At 42.5% G+C, this 14116-nt stretch overlaps 2 protein-coding genes across 3 annotated transcripts in view; one reads left to right on the top strand and one right to left on the bottom strand.

Moving 5' to 3' along the window:
• TSHZ1 (teashirt zinc finger homeobox 1) overlaps positions 1-2080 on the bottom strand; it is a 56100-nt gene extending 54020 nt beyond the window's left edge. The window contains exons 1-2 of one of the 2 annotated variants that reach the window (XM_043508203.1): positions 1813-2002; positions 491-1728 (exon numbers count right to left, since the gene is read on the bottom strand). In XM_043508203.1, the coding sequence (XP_043364138.1) occupies positions 491-530 (40 nt within the window). In that variant the 5' untranslated portion in view covers positions 531-1728; positions 1813-2002. Of the gene's footprint in view, positions 1-490 lie in introns of both variants that reach the window. The other variant, XM_038389986.2, reaches the window with a different exon arrangement.
• Positions 2081-3016: 936 nt separating this feature from the next.
• On the top strand, positions 3017-12686 carry ZADH2 (zinc binding alcohol dehydrogenase domain containing 2). Its single transcript, XM_038392804.2, has 2 exons — positions 3017-4281; positions 10852-12686. The coding sequence occupies exons 1-2, from the start codon at positions 3974-3976 to the stop codon at positions 11774-11776; spliced, it is 1233 nt and encodes a 410-aa protein (XP_038248732.1). The 5' UTR covers positions 3017-3973; the 3' UTR covers positions 11777-12686.
• The last annotated feature ends 1430 nt before the right edge of the window (positions 12687-14116 follow it).

The raw sequence follows: 14116 nt of genomic DNA, 5'->3' as shown, positions 1-14116 counted from the left end.
AAACAGGTTCCCTCTCCTATGCTGTATACAGAAACAGGCTGTGCAGCACTCACACTCACACACACACACCCCCACTACATGCAGAGATACAGAACTGCCACAAAATGAAGTTTCCAGCTCTAAACGTGTTGGCAACCGCACAGAGGATGGAGGCTGACAGGATCTGAGGGACACACCTCAGAAACTACGCCGCTCGCTCGAGCTCTTTGCCTACAAAGAAACAGAAACTACAGCCTCCCTCCTTCTCCCGCCGAGACATGGTTTTAACCCCCCCCCCCTCCCGCTGCAACAAAACGGGAGGAGGGGGGGGGGTAACAATCTGAGATGTTCCCAAAATCGACAGCGATCGAGAATCTCCCCCTGCCTGGTGGCGGATATTTCTTGCTGGGTTAACCCCTCCCCTGCTTTGCCCTCGCTGCTCCCCTATGCCGCTGTAATGCGAGAGACGGCAAGTGCGAGGGGCTGTGGCCGGGGAGGAGGAGGGTGTTACCTGCAGAGCGCCGGGGTGCTTGCTGCTTTCTCCTCGGCATGCTGGTGCTGCCTCCGCCGCCGCCCTCCGCCTCCGCTGCAGCCGCTGGAGAGTTTCCGCACAGGACTCCTCTTCCAAGCCCACTCTTCTCATGCAGAAACAAACACACACACACACACACAAATAAAAAAAAAAGGGGGGGGGGAGGGCAAGGGGAGAGAAAACGGATTCAACTTCTAATTCCTCCTAGAAGGAGGGAAGGGAGGAATTGGGGAGGGGGGGGGAGAGGAAGAAAAAAAAAGTTTGGCTGGATTCTCTTCTTGGCTGGTTTGGGTCCCCCCTCCCCAGGTCAGCAGCTCCCTGCGCTGCAAGCGGGGTGTGGAGGGAGGGGGGGGTGGGAGGGGTGGGATGAGGCAAGCCACAGCCTGGTGACAGGGTTGCCAATTTCCGCCGCCACTCCAAAAACTTGCTCGGGAAATGTTTTCATTGACGAGGTTAATTTTCCTCGCTCGCTCGCCTGCTCTCTCTCTCTCTCTCTCTCTCCCCCTCTTTTAAGTTCCTTAAAAGACAAAGCTCTTCAGTCCTCGCAGCAGCAGGGAAGACGCAAGTGATGTGGAAAATGAATAGATTGGATCAGTTCAATCTTCAGCCCAAATCCATTCTCTTGCTTTCCTTCTTTCCCCCCCCTTCTTCTTTTTCTCCCCCCCCCCCCTCCTCCCTCCCTTAAATCACTTCTTCTCGGTGGAGCACTGAGCAAGCCGCAACGATGAGACGGTAAATTCAGTCACTCCCCACTCCACCCCCCCCCCCTTCTCCAAGATCAAAGAGTCTCAAAGCGCAACTTTCTCGCTCGCTGGCTTGTTTCAAGCTCGTGGATTTGTGTGTTGTTGTTGTTGTTGTTGTTGGATTTCTCTGGGTTTGGTTTGGTTTTGTTTTTTATTGCGCTGATAATAGTTTTTTCTTTGTGCAAAAAACGGGGTCGATCCAGTCTCTCCTTCTCCTCTCAGCACTTAGTTTTAGAGCAAGAAAGCAAATAATAAAAGGAGTAAAGTCCCCATACATACATATGCACCGGATGGGAAATGTCAGTCACTCCTCCACCTTCCAAACAGTCAGAGATCAAACAGTGTCAGCACCGGAGAGGACTACTTTTCTGCCTTGCTCCCCCCTTTCTTTTCCTCCTCAGATAGCAGCTTCTTCTGATACTAAATATAATTCAAACACATTTTTATCATGGATTGTTTTTGGTTGATCTTGATCTGAAACAGAAAAACAAAAAAAGCCAAAACCTAGAAAAACCCCGGAGAGTGAATGCAAAGGGGAGAAAAAGAAAAGATATTCACTGGGTGGGAGAGATTAACGTGAACTGTCCCCCCCCCCCCCTTTAAACTCCTGGGAGAGAAAGAGATCCACTCTCCCTCTCTTCTCTTTTCACTGAAATGTAACACATTCAGATCCCAGAGCTTTCAGACAGTCTCAACTGATAGACAGACACATCGAGCTTGCTTTTCCTGCTTCAGTTTTTACTCCTCCTCCTCTTGCCAACGTCACCCTGACAATTACAAATAGGTCTCACACAAACCCATACCTGTCAATCTTTTTAATTGCTTTGTTTTCATTTTTTCTAGAGCTAAACAATATGACAAAAAAGAAGTCTTAATACTGCATCGCATAAAAGATTTCTCATGTGAGGCACACACTGAGGGGTTTTGTTATTATAATCCATTTGCTAAAGTACTCTACAAGACGCATGTGCTGATTTAACTTAAGCAGATGTCTAGTTCTGGCAAACTTAAAAAGCAAAAGATGCTACCCTAGTCTTGGCACACAAAAACATTATTCCCCCTCCTTGAATTTAGGATGATTTGTGTGAGATTGCAGGTCTCCCTTATTTTAAAACACCAACAGATTGCAAAGCAAGAACTGCAGCATATGAAATACTGCTAATAGATTTTGCATAGTTTATGTCTAGGGATTCGTATATTGCTAACTGCAAGAACAGAAGGTGTTTTCCCCCCCTTTTTAAGGCAAGAAAATTAAAACTACACACGGATTCCTAAAGGAAAACACTTGAAGCTATAACTTTGCTTCCTTTAAGGCAAAAAGGTGATTTTATTATGATGTTAATTATTAATATCATGCAATTAAGAAATGAGTTGTGCATATTGGAATGATGGAGTTAATTCCAGGTGAGTGATACAGGAATTCTTCCTACACCATTGCAACAGATCTATTAAATTAAGTTGCACCATCACCACATACAGACTGGCAGTTGTATCAAAACATTTACTTGAGTCCTTTAACCTCCCAGTTGATTTCCTATAAATACTTCCCAAAAGTAATTCTGCATTGCAGAAGTTGATTTAAAAATCCTCTCCTAAAGATACGAGGGAGTAGAAAAAATATTTAGGCCAAAATAAATATATGGCAATATTTTTAATGTCATAGCTAGAAGGGGGTGGGAGAATGATCCACAGTTTCTTTTAACTGTACACGGGTTATGGAGAGCTATAAAATCCATGAGGCTGTAAAGTGCATTTCATGTGTGTGTGTCTCCCGACTAGAAGGACGTCAGCAGTATTTTTTTTCTTTAGAGACAGAACACACACAACAATCCTTAAGACGCTTTAAATCTTTTCATAAATCGTAGTGCTTTTATTCTCCCCCAAATATGAGTGCTGTATCCACTGGTGGTTGCTAGCGGCTCTGGGTTGATTTGTACCACCTTGCGAGGAAGTGAATGTTTCGCACGGAAGGGGCGGTGCCTGTATCAGCAGCCTGGAGCTCCCCAGCTGCTCTTAATAACAACATTAGAAGATTAGCTGCAACTTCTCTTTACTAGTCTAACCTTATTGATCTGATCATTTATTCGTGTTTTCTTTCAACTTTTTTAAAGGGATCATATCCGTCTTTTATAAACGAGGGGTGAGGGGGTGGGAATGCGGCACGTTTTTATATTTACATATTTTAAATCCCTTGCTAAAACGCAGCATGCAAGCTAAAAAACAAAAAATTGAACGGAAAGTCTTGCAAATCTGTATTTTACCGAAAGTAAGAAATCCCTAGCTGCGGTGATCAGATTTGGTTATATTATACAGAGGCATGCATGCATGTGTTTCTGTGTTGTTGCAGCTCACACACAAACACACGCACCCACATTTTTTGCTGCTGCTGCAGCTTTTCAGGCGGGACTGTGTTAGGAGGGTGAACTTTGTTCCTGTTTCATGTTAGTGACGGTAAATGAAGATCAGCTCCAGGGGATCATCTTGCTGGTGCTGCTGCTTCTCTGGTGTTTCCCTGTTGTGGAGGGGCTGGGTTGGGAGGACGCAGACAGGCTGCAGCTTGCTACATTAGGCGTTATTTACATACACAAATAGCTATGTTCAGAGAGTGAGAGTGTCTCCTCTTCTGAGTTTGGTGGAGGTGGGTTTTGCAAGCTGTCCGCAGCATCCTCTTAGCTGGACACCCCCCGAGGGTGGGTGGGAAAGAGGTCCAAGGCTGGGAATGAGTTTTAACACAAAAAGCAGCGCTTTGCTGAGGTGCTGGGGATCTCGGTGCTGGAGGAGACGGCGGCAGCAGCTGTGCCCTCTGGAGGGTCCCTTCTGGTCCTGCTTTGGTGGTGCTCGGCCCCGGCCCATCTTGGACATGTCCTACTCCCGTCACTTTCTGGATTTCCAGGGCTCGTCTATCCCCAGCTCCATGAAGAAGCTGGTGGTGACTAAGCTGAGCTCAAACTTCCGAGAGGCTGTTACTCTGCGGCAGGACGCGCCTGTACCACTCCCGGGAGATGGTGATCTTCTTGTCCGAAACAGGTGAGTTCCCTTCCCCTCTCCAGCCCCCAACTCCTCTCTTCACCTACCTTCCTAGCCCTGGGGTCTGAGCCCTTTTCCTGCTCAAACTCCCTCTGACTTCTCACCTCTTGTGGCCTTCTCTTGCTCTGTCATCCTATCAGGTTGTACCAGCTGCCATCTGGCGCCTGCTAATTTGATTTTGTTGTTGGGTTGTTGTTGGTTTTGAATGTCTGATACCACATTCATTTCCTCCCCTGCATTGGGGCGGGTGGGAGGGAACTTTTGCATCTTATCTTTTGTTTTGTTTTGCATCCTTTCTTACGAATGCAGCTGATGAAGCAGTGTTTATTCTCCTACCCCGGAGGAAGAGCACACAGCCTCACAAATCACTGTTTTAGTAGCCATTTCCAAGGGTGGGAAAGGGCAGCCTGATCTTAAACAGAAAACTGCACGTGAAGTAAGTGTTCAGGAGGGACTGAAAAACCAGCAAATGATTTCTAAGTCCCTCCCAGGTTTGTGTGTGTTACATTTACATACAATCACCAGCGTGTGTCTGTCTTAGCTATGTCAAAGTCGGTGACATTAATATATAGCAATCTGCCTCTGTGACTGTGTTGTTTATAGCCATGGTCTGAGTGTGTAAGTGTAGCTAGAGCATACACCAATGATTGTTTTATGTGTACAACCGCGAGTATGTTTCCCTGTGTGTCTGGAGGGGTTCCTCCCACCGGTAGTCCTCCACGTCACTAACCTTTAGTGAGTCTGAATCAACAGGAACTAGTAGAGGACCTCAGCCTGTCAGTGCAACTCTCCTTTCCCTGTCGCCCTTCAACCGTCTGGCCACCACTTACTTCCATTCTCTTCTTCCCCTTGAAGTGCAAACATTAAAACCAGGAAAGGGGAAGCTTCTCGATGTGCCATAAGCTTTTAACAAACTCTCCAGCCTTTTAGAAAATTTATTACCACTGTTAGTCTCGTATGGGAAGTAGGATTTCTAAATTGTTGGCTATTTTTAATGGCCAACAGGGTCACACAGGGAGTAAAGATGTGACATTTTGCTTAACATAATAAGCAGTAAGTTGTGTGCTAGGTAGTACTGTCCGTTCAAGCTTCTTGGTCAGCTCCCAATAAAATGAAGACTCTGAGGACAAAATGTACCTTTTCCCCAAATGGCTTATTTATTTTTATTAGTTCCAGCCTAGATGGTATCGTTCCTTAAGACAAAGTGGGGCTTTTAAAGGTCTAACTTTCCTTGGTAGAAGCTGGAACTCTGGAAACCCCAAGGAAGATCATGCAACTGTTGCTGTCAAGAGGGGAAAGGGGGAAACCTGTTTTTAAAAGACTTGTCTAACAAAAACCGCTCCATACGTAGAACTGGTTGTTTAAAGACAGTGCATGTGGAAATACACTAACAGACGTGAGATCAAAACTGGAAGTTTAATAGACGTGTTTGTGTACCTTATCTGTATCTAATCTCCGTTGTGTGTGGGAGGGGGGATTCATAATGTATGTAATATGCAATACCTGCACACGGAAGAGAGAGGCATAGACTTCTCCTGCGACTGAAAAAGCTTCATACAAAACTTTAATCCGCTGCTGCCATCAACCTATAGGATTTTTGAGAGAGAGTTGGAGAGAGCGAGAGCGGTCTAAAGCACTGACTTGCTGCATCTAATAAGGAATGGCCCTGAAACAATAATGGCATGAAACAGGCATCAGGCTGGAGCTAAATTCCTTTTCTTGGAAGGGACCCGACTGCCTCACACTACAAACAGCTACAGAAAAATGTAGCAACTCTTAGTCCTGCCTAGCTGGATCTGATAAGGTTGTTACGTCGTTGTTCTCTAATTCCTCCCTCCCCCTCCCCCTCACTCCCTGTTTTCCTATGAAATTTTAAATTTATTCATGTAATTAATTTTGTTTTCAGTGTAACGCTTCCTTTCCGCCCCCCCCCTTGATCCTGAGTGGGCTCCCTGGGTGCCAGAGGGACGTGCAAACCTCACAGTGGAGGGCTGGCACCAGAGTGAGAGCAGGAGCTGGTCTAGAGACTCAGCCAGGCAGTTACTGTATTTTAACACATATCAGTTTATAAAAAGGGGTGGGAGTGGGGAAAAGTAATAAATTGAGGTTTGGAGTTGAAACATTTTGTGTTATGTGGAGTTTTCTCTTTATTATTATTTGCTGAGGAATCTCACATCACATCCCAATATATATATATTTTCTCTGTTTGTGCCTCCTGAGAGCTGCAGCAGGAAACAAGCCTCCCTTTCCCCTTTTGTACTAGCTTGGGGAAGCTGTTTCCCATCCCGAAAGGACAAAATGTGCCCCTGGCTTTATTTATTCTTAAAAACACATTTTACAATGGTAAAAGAAGAAGCCTACAGGATCTTAAAAACAAAACAATACATGGTTTGAGTTTGAAGGGTGCAGTTGCGGATTTGTTCATTCTAGTCCCAGTCACGCCCATGAACAGTATTAATTGCTTCGAGCTTTTTATGCAAAACAATCCTCATTCACCACAGTAAAATCTGCTTTTGGATTTAGGGGAAATACTGTGGAAAACTGCTTTGGGGTCCTTGTATTTATTGATTTTCAAAGATGCTCTTCTATTAAGTGGAACTTTTCCACCCCTGTTTCCTGCGGTGGAAAAATAACCCAAGATGATTCCCTTAGTTCTTAGCAGAAAAATCCATCCTAGCCTTTACTTTCAGAGCAATGCTTTTAAACTAGAAATCGATTTAAAACAATAAACTTTCGAGTGAAGGAGGGAGGGAGAAGGGGAATAGAATCCTTAACATAACCATTTACGCTTCTTCTGTGCATTTGCTCTATTTTCAAGAGGCGGAAGGTGCCTCTGTTTTATTGCAGAAGAACGACCCAAAGACAAAAGCCCAGGTTTCCCCTAAATTAGGCGATGTTTTCGAGCTTTTTGTAAAGGAGTGACAGGTTATTTCGTTTCCAAAATATTTTTTAACGATTTTTTGCTGAGGTGGAAGTCAATGGGGTGGGGGGAAGTTTATTGTAACGGAAGGGGGGAGAGTTTTTTTGATTCATGGTTTGGCGGATCACAGTGGGAGGGGTGGGGGGTTATTTCTGCTGAGTGTTTGGGTTGAGAATTTGCTTTTCTTCTGCGCTCCTAGTTTGGATGACTTTGCCTCTGGGTTGAAGGCTTTTGTGCTGAATTTGTCTCTTACGCTTTGTTGTGGTGCGAGAAGCGGCATTTTCACCCCTCCTCGGGCTCGCCCTGGTTTTATAATAAACAATAGCAAGGGGTTCAGCACGCGTCAGTGTAAATAAAGCGGGTGACTCGGAGTGTGTAATTATTTTGGGAAAAGCCAGCCCCAGTCTGGTGCGGTGTCTCAGCGCTTCAGATTTTGAAAATAGCGGAAGACGGTGCCCTCACCACACCGTCCATAGTCAAATAACAAAGGCATTTTAAATTTGGGAATTAAAACAGGCAGATCACTTGCAATGAATTCTGAGGGCATACTGCAAACACAGAGTGCACTTCTTTACTCACCCCTACGCCCACCTCGTCTCGCTCCCTCAGACACAAGTTTGGAAGCTGATCTTGAATTTATTTCTGCGTTTAAAATGAAAGGGTCTGAAAACGTCCGGGGCACAGCACAGCAAACCTCATAGTACCTTGAAAGGATGGAGACAATATGTTTGAATCCCGACATCGTGGTTTGATCATTTTTTGCAAATGAGGAATTTAGGGAGACTACATTTAAAAAAAAAAAAAACAACCTAGAGGCGAACACAAATGGGAGTTACACAAATATTGGTAGGTTGAGGAAAAAAGAGTGGGGTGGGGAGTACTTTAGCAAGCTTGGAGACTATATTGATTAATAATAATGATCCCCCTGGTCCCGAGAGAATCATTTCCCATAGCAGAGGCAGCTTGGAAGGCTGGGGGGGGGACGGGGGGGGAGAGAAATGGAATGGTAAGAACAACTATTACCAGCAAGCCGCGTACATATTATATAGTAGTTCGCATTTCTTTATTTCCTCCTCCTAATCTATTTTTTTGCTGAGGCTCCTAGCCCCGTTTTAAATGGAAAAGGCAGGGATCGCGAACAAGAGAACAGTCTTTCAAATGTTTTCTCCACCGGTTGACCTGTGCGTATCTCAAAATCCCCTAGTAATACAGCCACCGAAGAGACGCAGACCCCAGCTCCAGCTGAGATGGAAAGGCATCCGCATCTGCACATACAGCCTTGCATGCGAGGGATAGCTGCAAGTGGCCAAGTAGTGGAGAAGGAGGTGGAGATGCCGGGGTGGAGAATAGGGGCCAGAGGGAGGGAGTGCTAGGCTGGAATGTCCTCAGAGAGATGCCCCCACTCTCAGTCCCTGGCCGACCCATGAAGCCCCGCTGAGACATCACACTCCTATTGGTGCCAACGCTGGCATTTTCCCCCATTACAGTTACCATAAAAGGTGGGGAGGTGCCAGGCAAGCACCAACTTCTTCTGCACTGTGTCTTTCCCCGAGATCTGCTAGCTTGCATCGCCCTCTTCTCTCTCACGCACACACGTTTCAGCTGCTGGTGGAGCCGGGTGAAGGGGAAGAGATGGGGAATGATTTGAATTTTCTCCTGGTAAAAAGCAGCATATTAAGGACACTTGCTTACCAGACATCTGGCTAACTGCAGTACTTCCATTCCCCCTCCTCCTCCCCCCCCCTTCACACACAAAGTTTCCAGCTTGAGACGGTTATTTACCTGTCTTGCTCTGTCCCTCTCTTTCCATTTTAAGAACGATGCTTCTTAAGTGAAAAGAAGATGGGACTACAAAGGGTGGGGGAGAAAAGTGTGTTTTTTTTAATTGCTCCCTTCTTTAGGGTGCACTGCATACAGGGAATGCCTGTTTCATACAGTGCAAAAATCAAAAGGCGCATGAATAGGCTCTCTGCACCAAGAAGGAGGTTCTGTCTATAGGAGGCTAATTCAGGGGTAAATTGGCTGGAAGTGGAGGAGAGGTGGTAAATCCATGGGTTGAAGGTTATCGTTGTAGGGATAAGGGAGGGAAAGGAGGGAGATAACCATCTCTCTGTTTTTAAACCCCACTGCTAAAAGTTGGGTTTTTTAATCTAATGCAGAGTTGTAGCACCAATTGCGCCTTGGCTTTCTGGTACTTTTTTTCGAATGTCCTTAGGAGACATGTTTTGCTGTGGAAGCTGCTTGTGGTTGTTTGTTTGTTTTTTAAAGAATGGGACATTGGAATTATGTAAATTAAAAGAGAATAGTAGATTTTTTTTGTATCTATAATTAGGAGGTAGACATTCTTTGTTACAGTTGAACAGGGGATTTAATGCAGAATTAAGGAAAGCAACAAAAGTCACATTCTTCTTTCTCTGCCTGTGTGTATATTATATATATTTCTATTAATAAGACTGTGTCTCCCTGTATGTGTGTGTATGATACACACTTTATATTGTGAAACTCTGAGATTCTCCATAGTATAAGGAACTGAAAAAAAATCAAAACAAAACATTTTTTTTCAGTTTCTCATTTCTTTGTGTACTGTGTGTAAAATCTCACATACACAAAATTTGAAAATATTGCTAACTCTGACCATTAAAATTGCACTGATTGTATACTTCTACAGCTTTTCATATGACACCAAATTCTATAATCTTTAGGTTATCGCTTTCACATGTAATAAAAATCTGGGATTCTGTTGCATGTGCAAGCTTCTTCACATTTTCTAGTTAACAGATACTCCCCATCCACTTTCTCTTTGTGTAGCAAGGTATTTTAGTTACGAACTACATTGACATGGAAAAATCTTGTTAGTAAAATATCACCTGTACAATTAAAGTAGATTGTGATACCATGATTATCTTTTTTTTACTGCTAATCAAGTTTAGTGTACGTGTGTGTTTTTTGAAAACATTGGCATTCTTTTTCACCTGTTAGAGGTCAATAGGACTTCTAAACATTCAATACTCTGTTACAATTTCAGTCCTTCTGTACAAAGCTGTTTTGATGTGTTGCAAGTAATTGGTATAAAGCAAAATATTTTAATAATGTTGAAATTAGCAAATTTTCTATAATCACATAATAATTAAAAAAAACTTGCCTTCAGTAACATGTTGTGATCAATGACCTTGTAGATGACATTTATACTTAATATTATCGTTAGTCATTAACATATTATTATAATCAGAAATGTAAATTTGTTGCCAGAATCAACATATTTAGCACTTTACACATATTTTATTCCACAGAGCTGTTTTTATATCTTTTGTAGAGTGGTCAATTAATTTTAATTTTCCAGTCTCATACACAATTATTTTTGATTTGCTTATTTTGGTTAAAACAGCCATGTGGAAATGTCTTATTTTTTAAAAACATATTTAAAATTTCTACAATATTAGAAACTTAACATGCAAAAGTCTGATTAAAATCACTGCTATGCTATGTATACGGACTTTTTTTTAATAGTATGAGGTGAACATTTTTTCTAATTACTGGTATATTTGAATATGCCTTGTTGTATCTTACCCAGTAAATGTAAGTGGATGCTTTTTCACATGGCAAAGTACTTGACAAAGAAAGCATGTTAACAAATTTTTGTTTTCTTCTAGATTTATCGGCATTAATGCATCTGACATAAACTACTCAGCTGGCCGGTATGACACTTCAGTTAAACCCCCGTTTGATGCAGGTTTTGAAGGTATTGGTGATGTAGTAGCTTTAGGCCTCAGTGCTAGTGCCAGATACACAGTAGGCCAAGCTGTGGCTTATATGACACCTGGTTCTTTTGCTGAATATACAGTTGTGCCTGCCAAACAAGCAGTTTTTCTACCCTCTGTGAAACCTGAGTTTCTTACTCTAATGGTAAGTGGCACGACAGCGTACATCAGTCTGAAAGAGCTTGGAGAATTGTCTGAAGGCAAGAAGGTTTTAGTGACTGCAGCATCGGGAGGAACAGGCCAGTTTGCTGTGCAGCTTTCAAAGAAGGCAAAGTGCCATGTAATTGGAACTTGTTCCAGTGATGAAAAGGCTGGTTTTCTGAAATCCATTGGCTGTGACCATCCCATCAACTACAAAACTGAAAATGTTGGTGCTGTTCTTAAAAGGGACTATCCAGAAGGTCTGGATGTAGTGTATGAATCTGTTGGTGGAAAGATGTTTGACTTGGCTGTCAACTCCTTGGCTACCAAAGGGCGCCTGATAGTTATTGGGTTTATCTCTGGCTATCAAAATCCTACTGGCCTTCAGCCTGTTAAAGCAGAAATGTTGCCAGCAAAACTGCTGAAGAAATCTGCCAGCATCCGGGGTTTCTTCCTGAACCATTACCTTTCTGAATATAAAATGGCTATGGAGCACTTACTCACAATGTATGAAAGTAGAGAACTGGTTTGTGAGGTGGACCTCGGAGACATGTCTCCAGAGGGCAAGTTCATTGGCTTGGAGTCTGTATTCCGTGCTGTAGATTATATGTACATGGGAAAAAACATTGGAAAAATTGTAGTTGAATTACCTAACTCTGTCAACAGTAAGCTGTAAAAACAAAACAATGATATAAATCAAAAGAGAGAGAAAATAGGCACTTTATGCCTCAGAATTACTAGAAACCATTTTTAAAAAAAAAAAACTTGGTAAAGGACAGTATATTAAAACTGTATTAAGTTGTTAATAAGAAGTTTTGATAAAAAAAAAAGAAGCTTAAATTTAGCCAGTGCCTGTAGCAAGGACTTAACGTGCTTGTGTTTGATTCTGTAACTTTTACAGGCAGTGGTGCCCAGGCTAATACTAGATATGAACATTATTCTGGGCAGTTAGAATAAATGATGATTTAGAGGCTGATCCATCAGTTTCTTTGATAAGCTTTTAAATCCTTTTTGGAAACATTACATTTCATGTGTGTCATTTCTGCAATTTAGATCCTGTGATTTTAAAAATGTCTTTCATATACAACAAAACAAAACATTTTGTTGATGCTTTGTTAACCCTTGACATTTCTGGGAAACCAAAGTTAAAAATTATCTTTACTTTTTTGGGTTGCAAACTCAGTAATGATATTATGGCTGCATTGTGCATGGTAATCAGATTTCATGACCAGTTCTTTATGAAAAATCTATCCATTAGTTCTAACATGGCAGAAAAATTAAGTGGGGTGGGGAGAAGAGGGAAGGAGGGAACACACACACACACACACACACACACACACAAAATTTAAAAAAAAAATTACAGAGTTTGCAACTATGCATAGCCCTGCCATTTTCATTCAAGTCTTTGGTTACCATTTGGAACAGTCATCTTATACCTTTGCCCTGGTGTTTATTATCTTTATTGTTTACCTTTTATTCTCCCCATTAACCCACTAGATGAGCTAATTGGGCTTTAGTTCTGAATTGTGTTTACATTATTGAGGTCCTTTACTTGTACTAACAATTTAATAAAGTGCAGAAAGCTATCTCCATGTGTGTGTGATATTTTTTTAATATTGATACACTTCTTATAGATTAGCTCTTCCATAGAGGTGCAGTATATTATAATATCCTTAAAACAGTGATGAATATTTGGTACAGCTTCTCATAGCAAAGTTAGTAGTTATTATTTAGTATTGCTACTGTTTAGGCCTTATAGCAAAGAGCAAGGTCATTTGTATAAATTCTCTGTGCCCAATACACATATGTATAAATAAAAACATACACTAGGGAATAGTTTACACCAGTGGTTCTCAAACTGTGGGTCGGACCCCAAAGTTGGTCACAACCCCATTTTAATGGGGTCGCCAGGGCTGGTGTTAGACTGGCTGGGACCTGGGGCTAAAGCCGAAACTGGAGCCCCACTACCCAGGGCCAAAGCCTGAGTCTCACCATCGAGGGCTCAGCCTTTGACCTCAGCCCTGGCAGTGGGGCTCAGGGTACAGGCCCCCTGCCCAGGGATGAAGTCCTTGGGCTTTGGCTTAGGGCCCCCCTGCCCAGGATGGTGAGGCTCGGGCTTTGCCCCCACCCCCACCCCCAGAGCAGCAGTGCTCGGGCAGACTCAGGTTTCAGTCCTCTGCCTTGGGGCCATGTAGTAACTTTTGTTGTCAAAAGGGGGTCATGGTGCAATGAAGTTTGAGAATCCCAGGTTAACATAGTGGGTTCAGTTAAAATGTTTGTTCTGTTTTGAAAGTTATTCCTGGCTGAGGAGGTGCTATTACCTAAACGTAAAATGGGAATACAACATAGACATGGTAACATTTTCCAAAACAGTAAATCTTTTATACTATACATTTATTTTCATTACTGTCATTACGCTTTTAGAGGTTGATCCAGCTGTACCCATTGAAGTCAGAGAATTTTAATTTGAATGGACTTTGAGAGCACTGGCAGCTCACAGGATCAGGCATCTGATGATAAACTTCTAGTTCCCTTGTATCATAGGACATTCCCATATTAAATAGAAAAAAAAAATCCAGGGTTAATTTTACATCTTGGGCAATAATCAGGACTGGTTGTGCACATAGGATTTAGCTTTCTTGAAAGTAATGTGTGATAGGTAAACACTTCAATTATACTAACAAACCTGGAACCCACAGAAAAGTTAAATCACTTTTCAATTTATGATTTAATATTGCATTCCCATTGTAATTTGATAGTTTACATCTGTTATTACTGGTTAACAGATTAGTATCCAGCAAAGAATCATTCCTTTTCTGCCATTTTTGAATGTTGGTATCAGTTCAGGTGTTTTCAGGAGAAGGTAGAGTGGTGTCAGTCTTTGCATTTTAAAATACTTTGCTTTTTCTTATAATCAAGCAAGCCTAGATTATTCTACAGGGACATTCTAGGGTTTCTCAAACCATGTGGCTTGCTGCTAACTAGTTACCATGGTGGGATGGGTTTGTTTTTACTC

Source organism: Dermochelys coriacea, chromosome 2, assembly GCF_009764565.3.
Source record: "Dermochelys coriacea isolate rDerCor1 chromosome 2, rDerCor1.pri.v4, whole genome shotgun sequence".
Taxonomy (NCBI): domain Eukaryota; kingdom Metazoa; phylum Chordata; order Testudines; family Dermochelyidae; genus Dermochelys; species Dermochelys coriacea.
This window is presented reverse-complemented; position numbering and strand designations above follow the sequence as displayed.

Bases quoted from the DNA above. Each gene is read 5' to 3' on its own strand.
- ZADH2 (XM_038392804.2), top strand. From the start codon at position 3,974: ATGAGTTTTAACACAAAAAGCAGCGCTTTGCTGAGGTGCTGGGGATCT. The intron at 4,282-10,851 runs GTGAGTTCCCTT...GTTTTCTTCTAG, and splicing joins GATCTTCTTGTCCGAAACAG to ATTTATCGGCATTAATGCAT.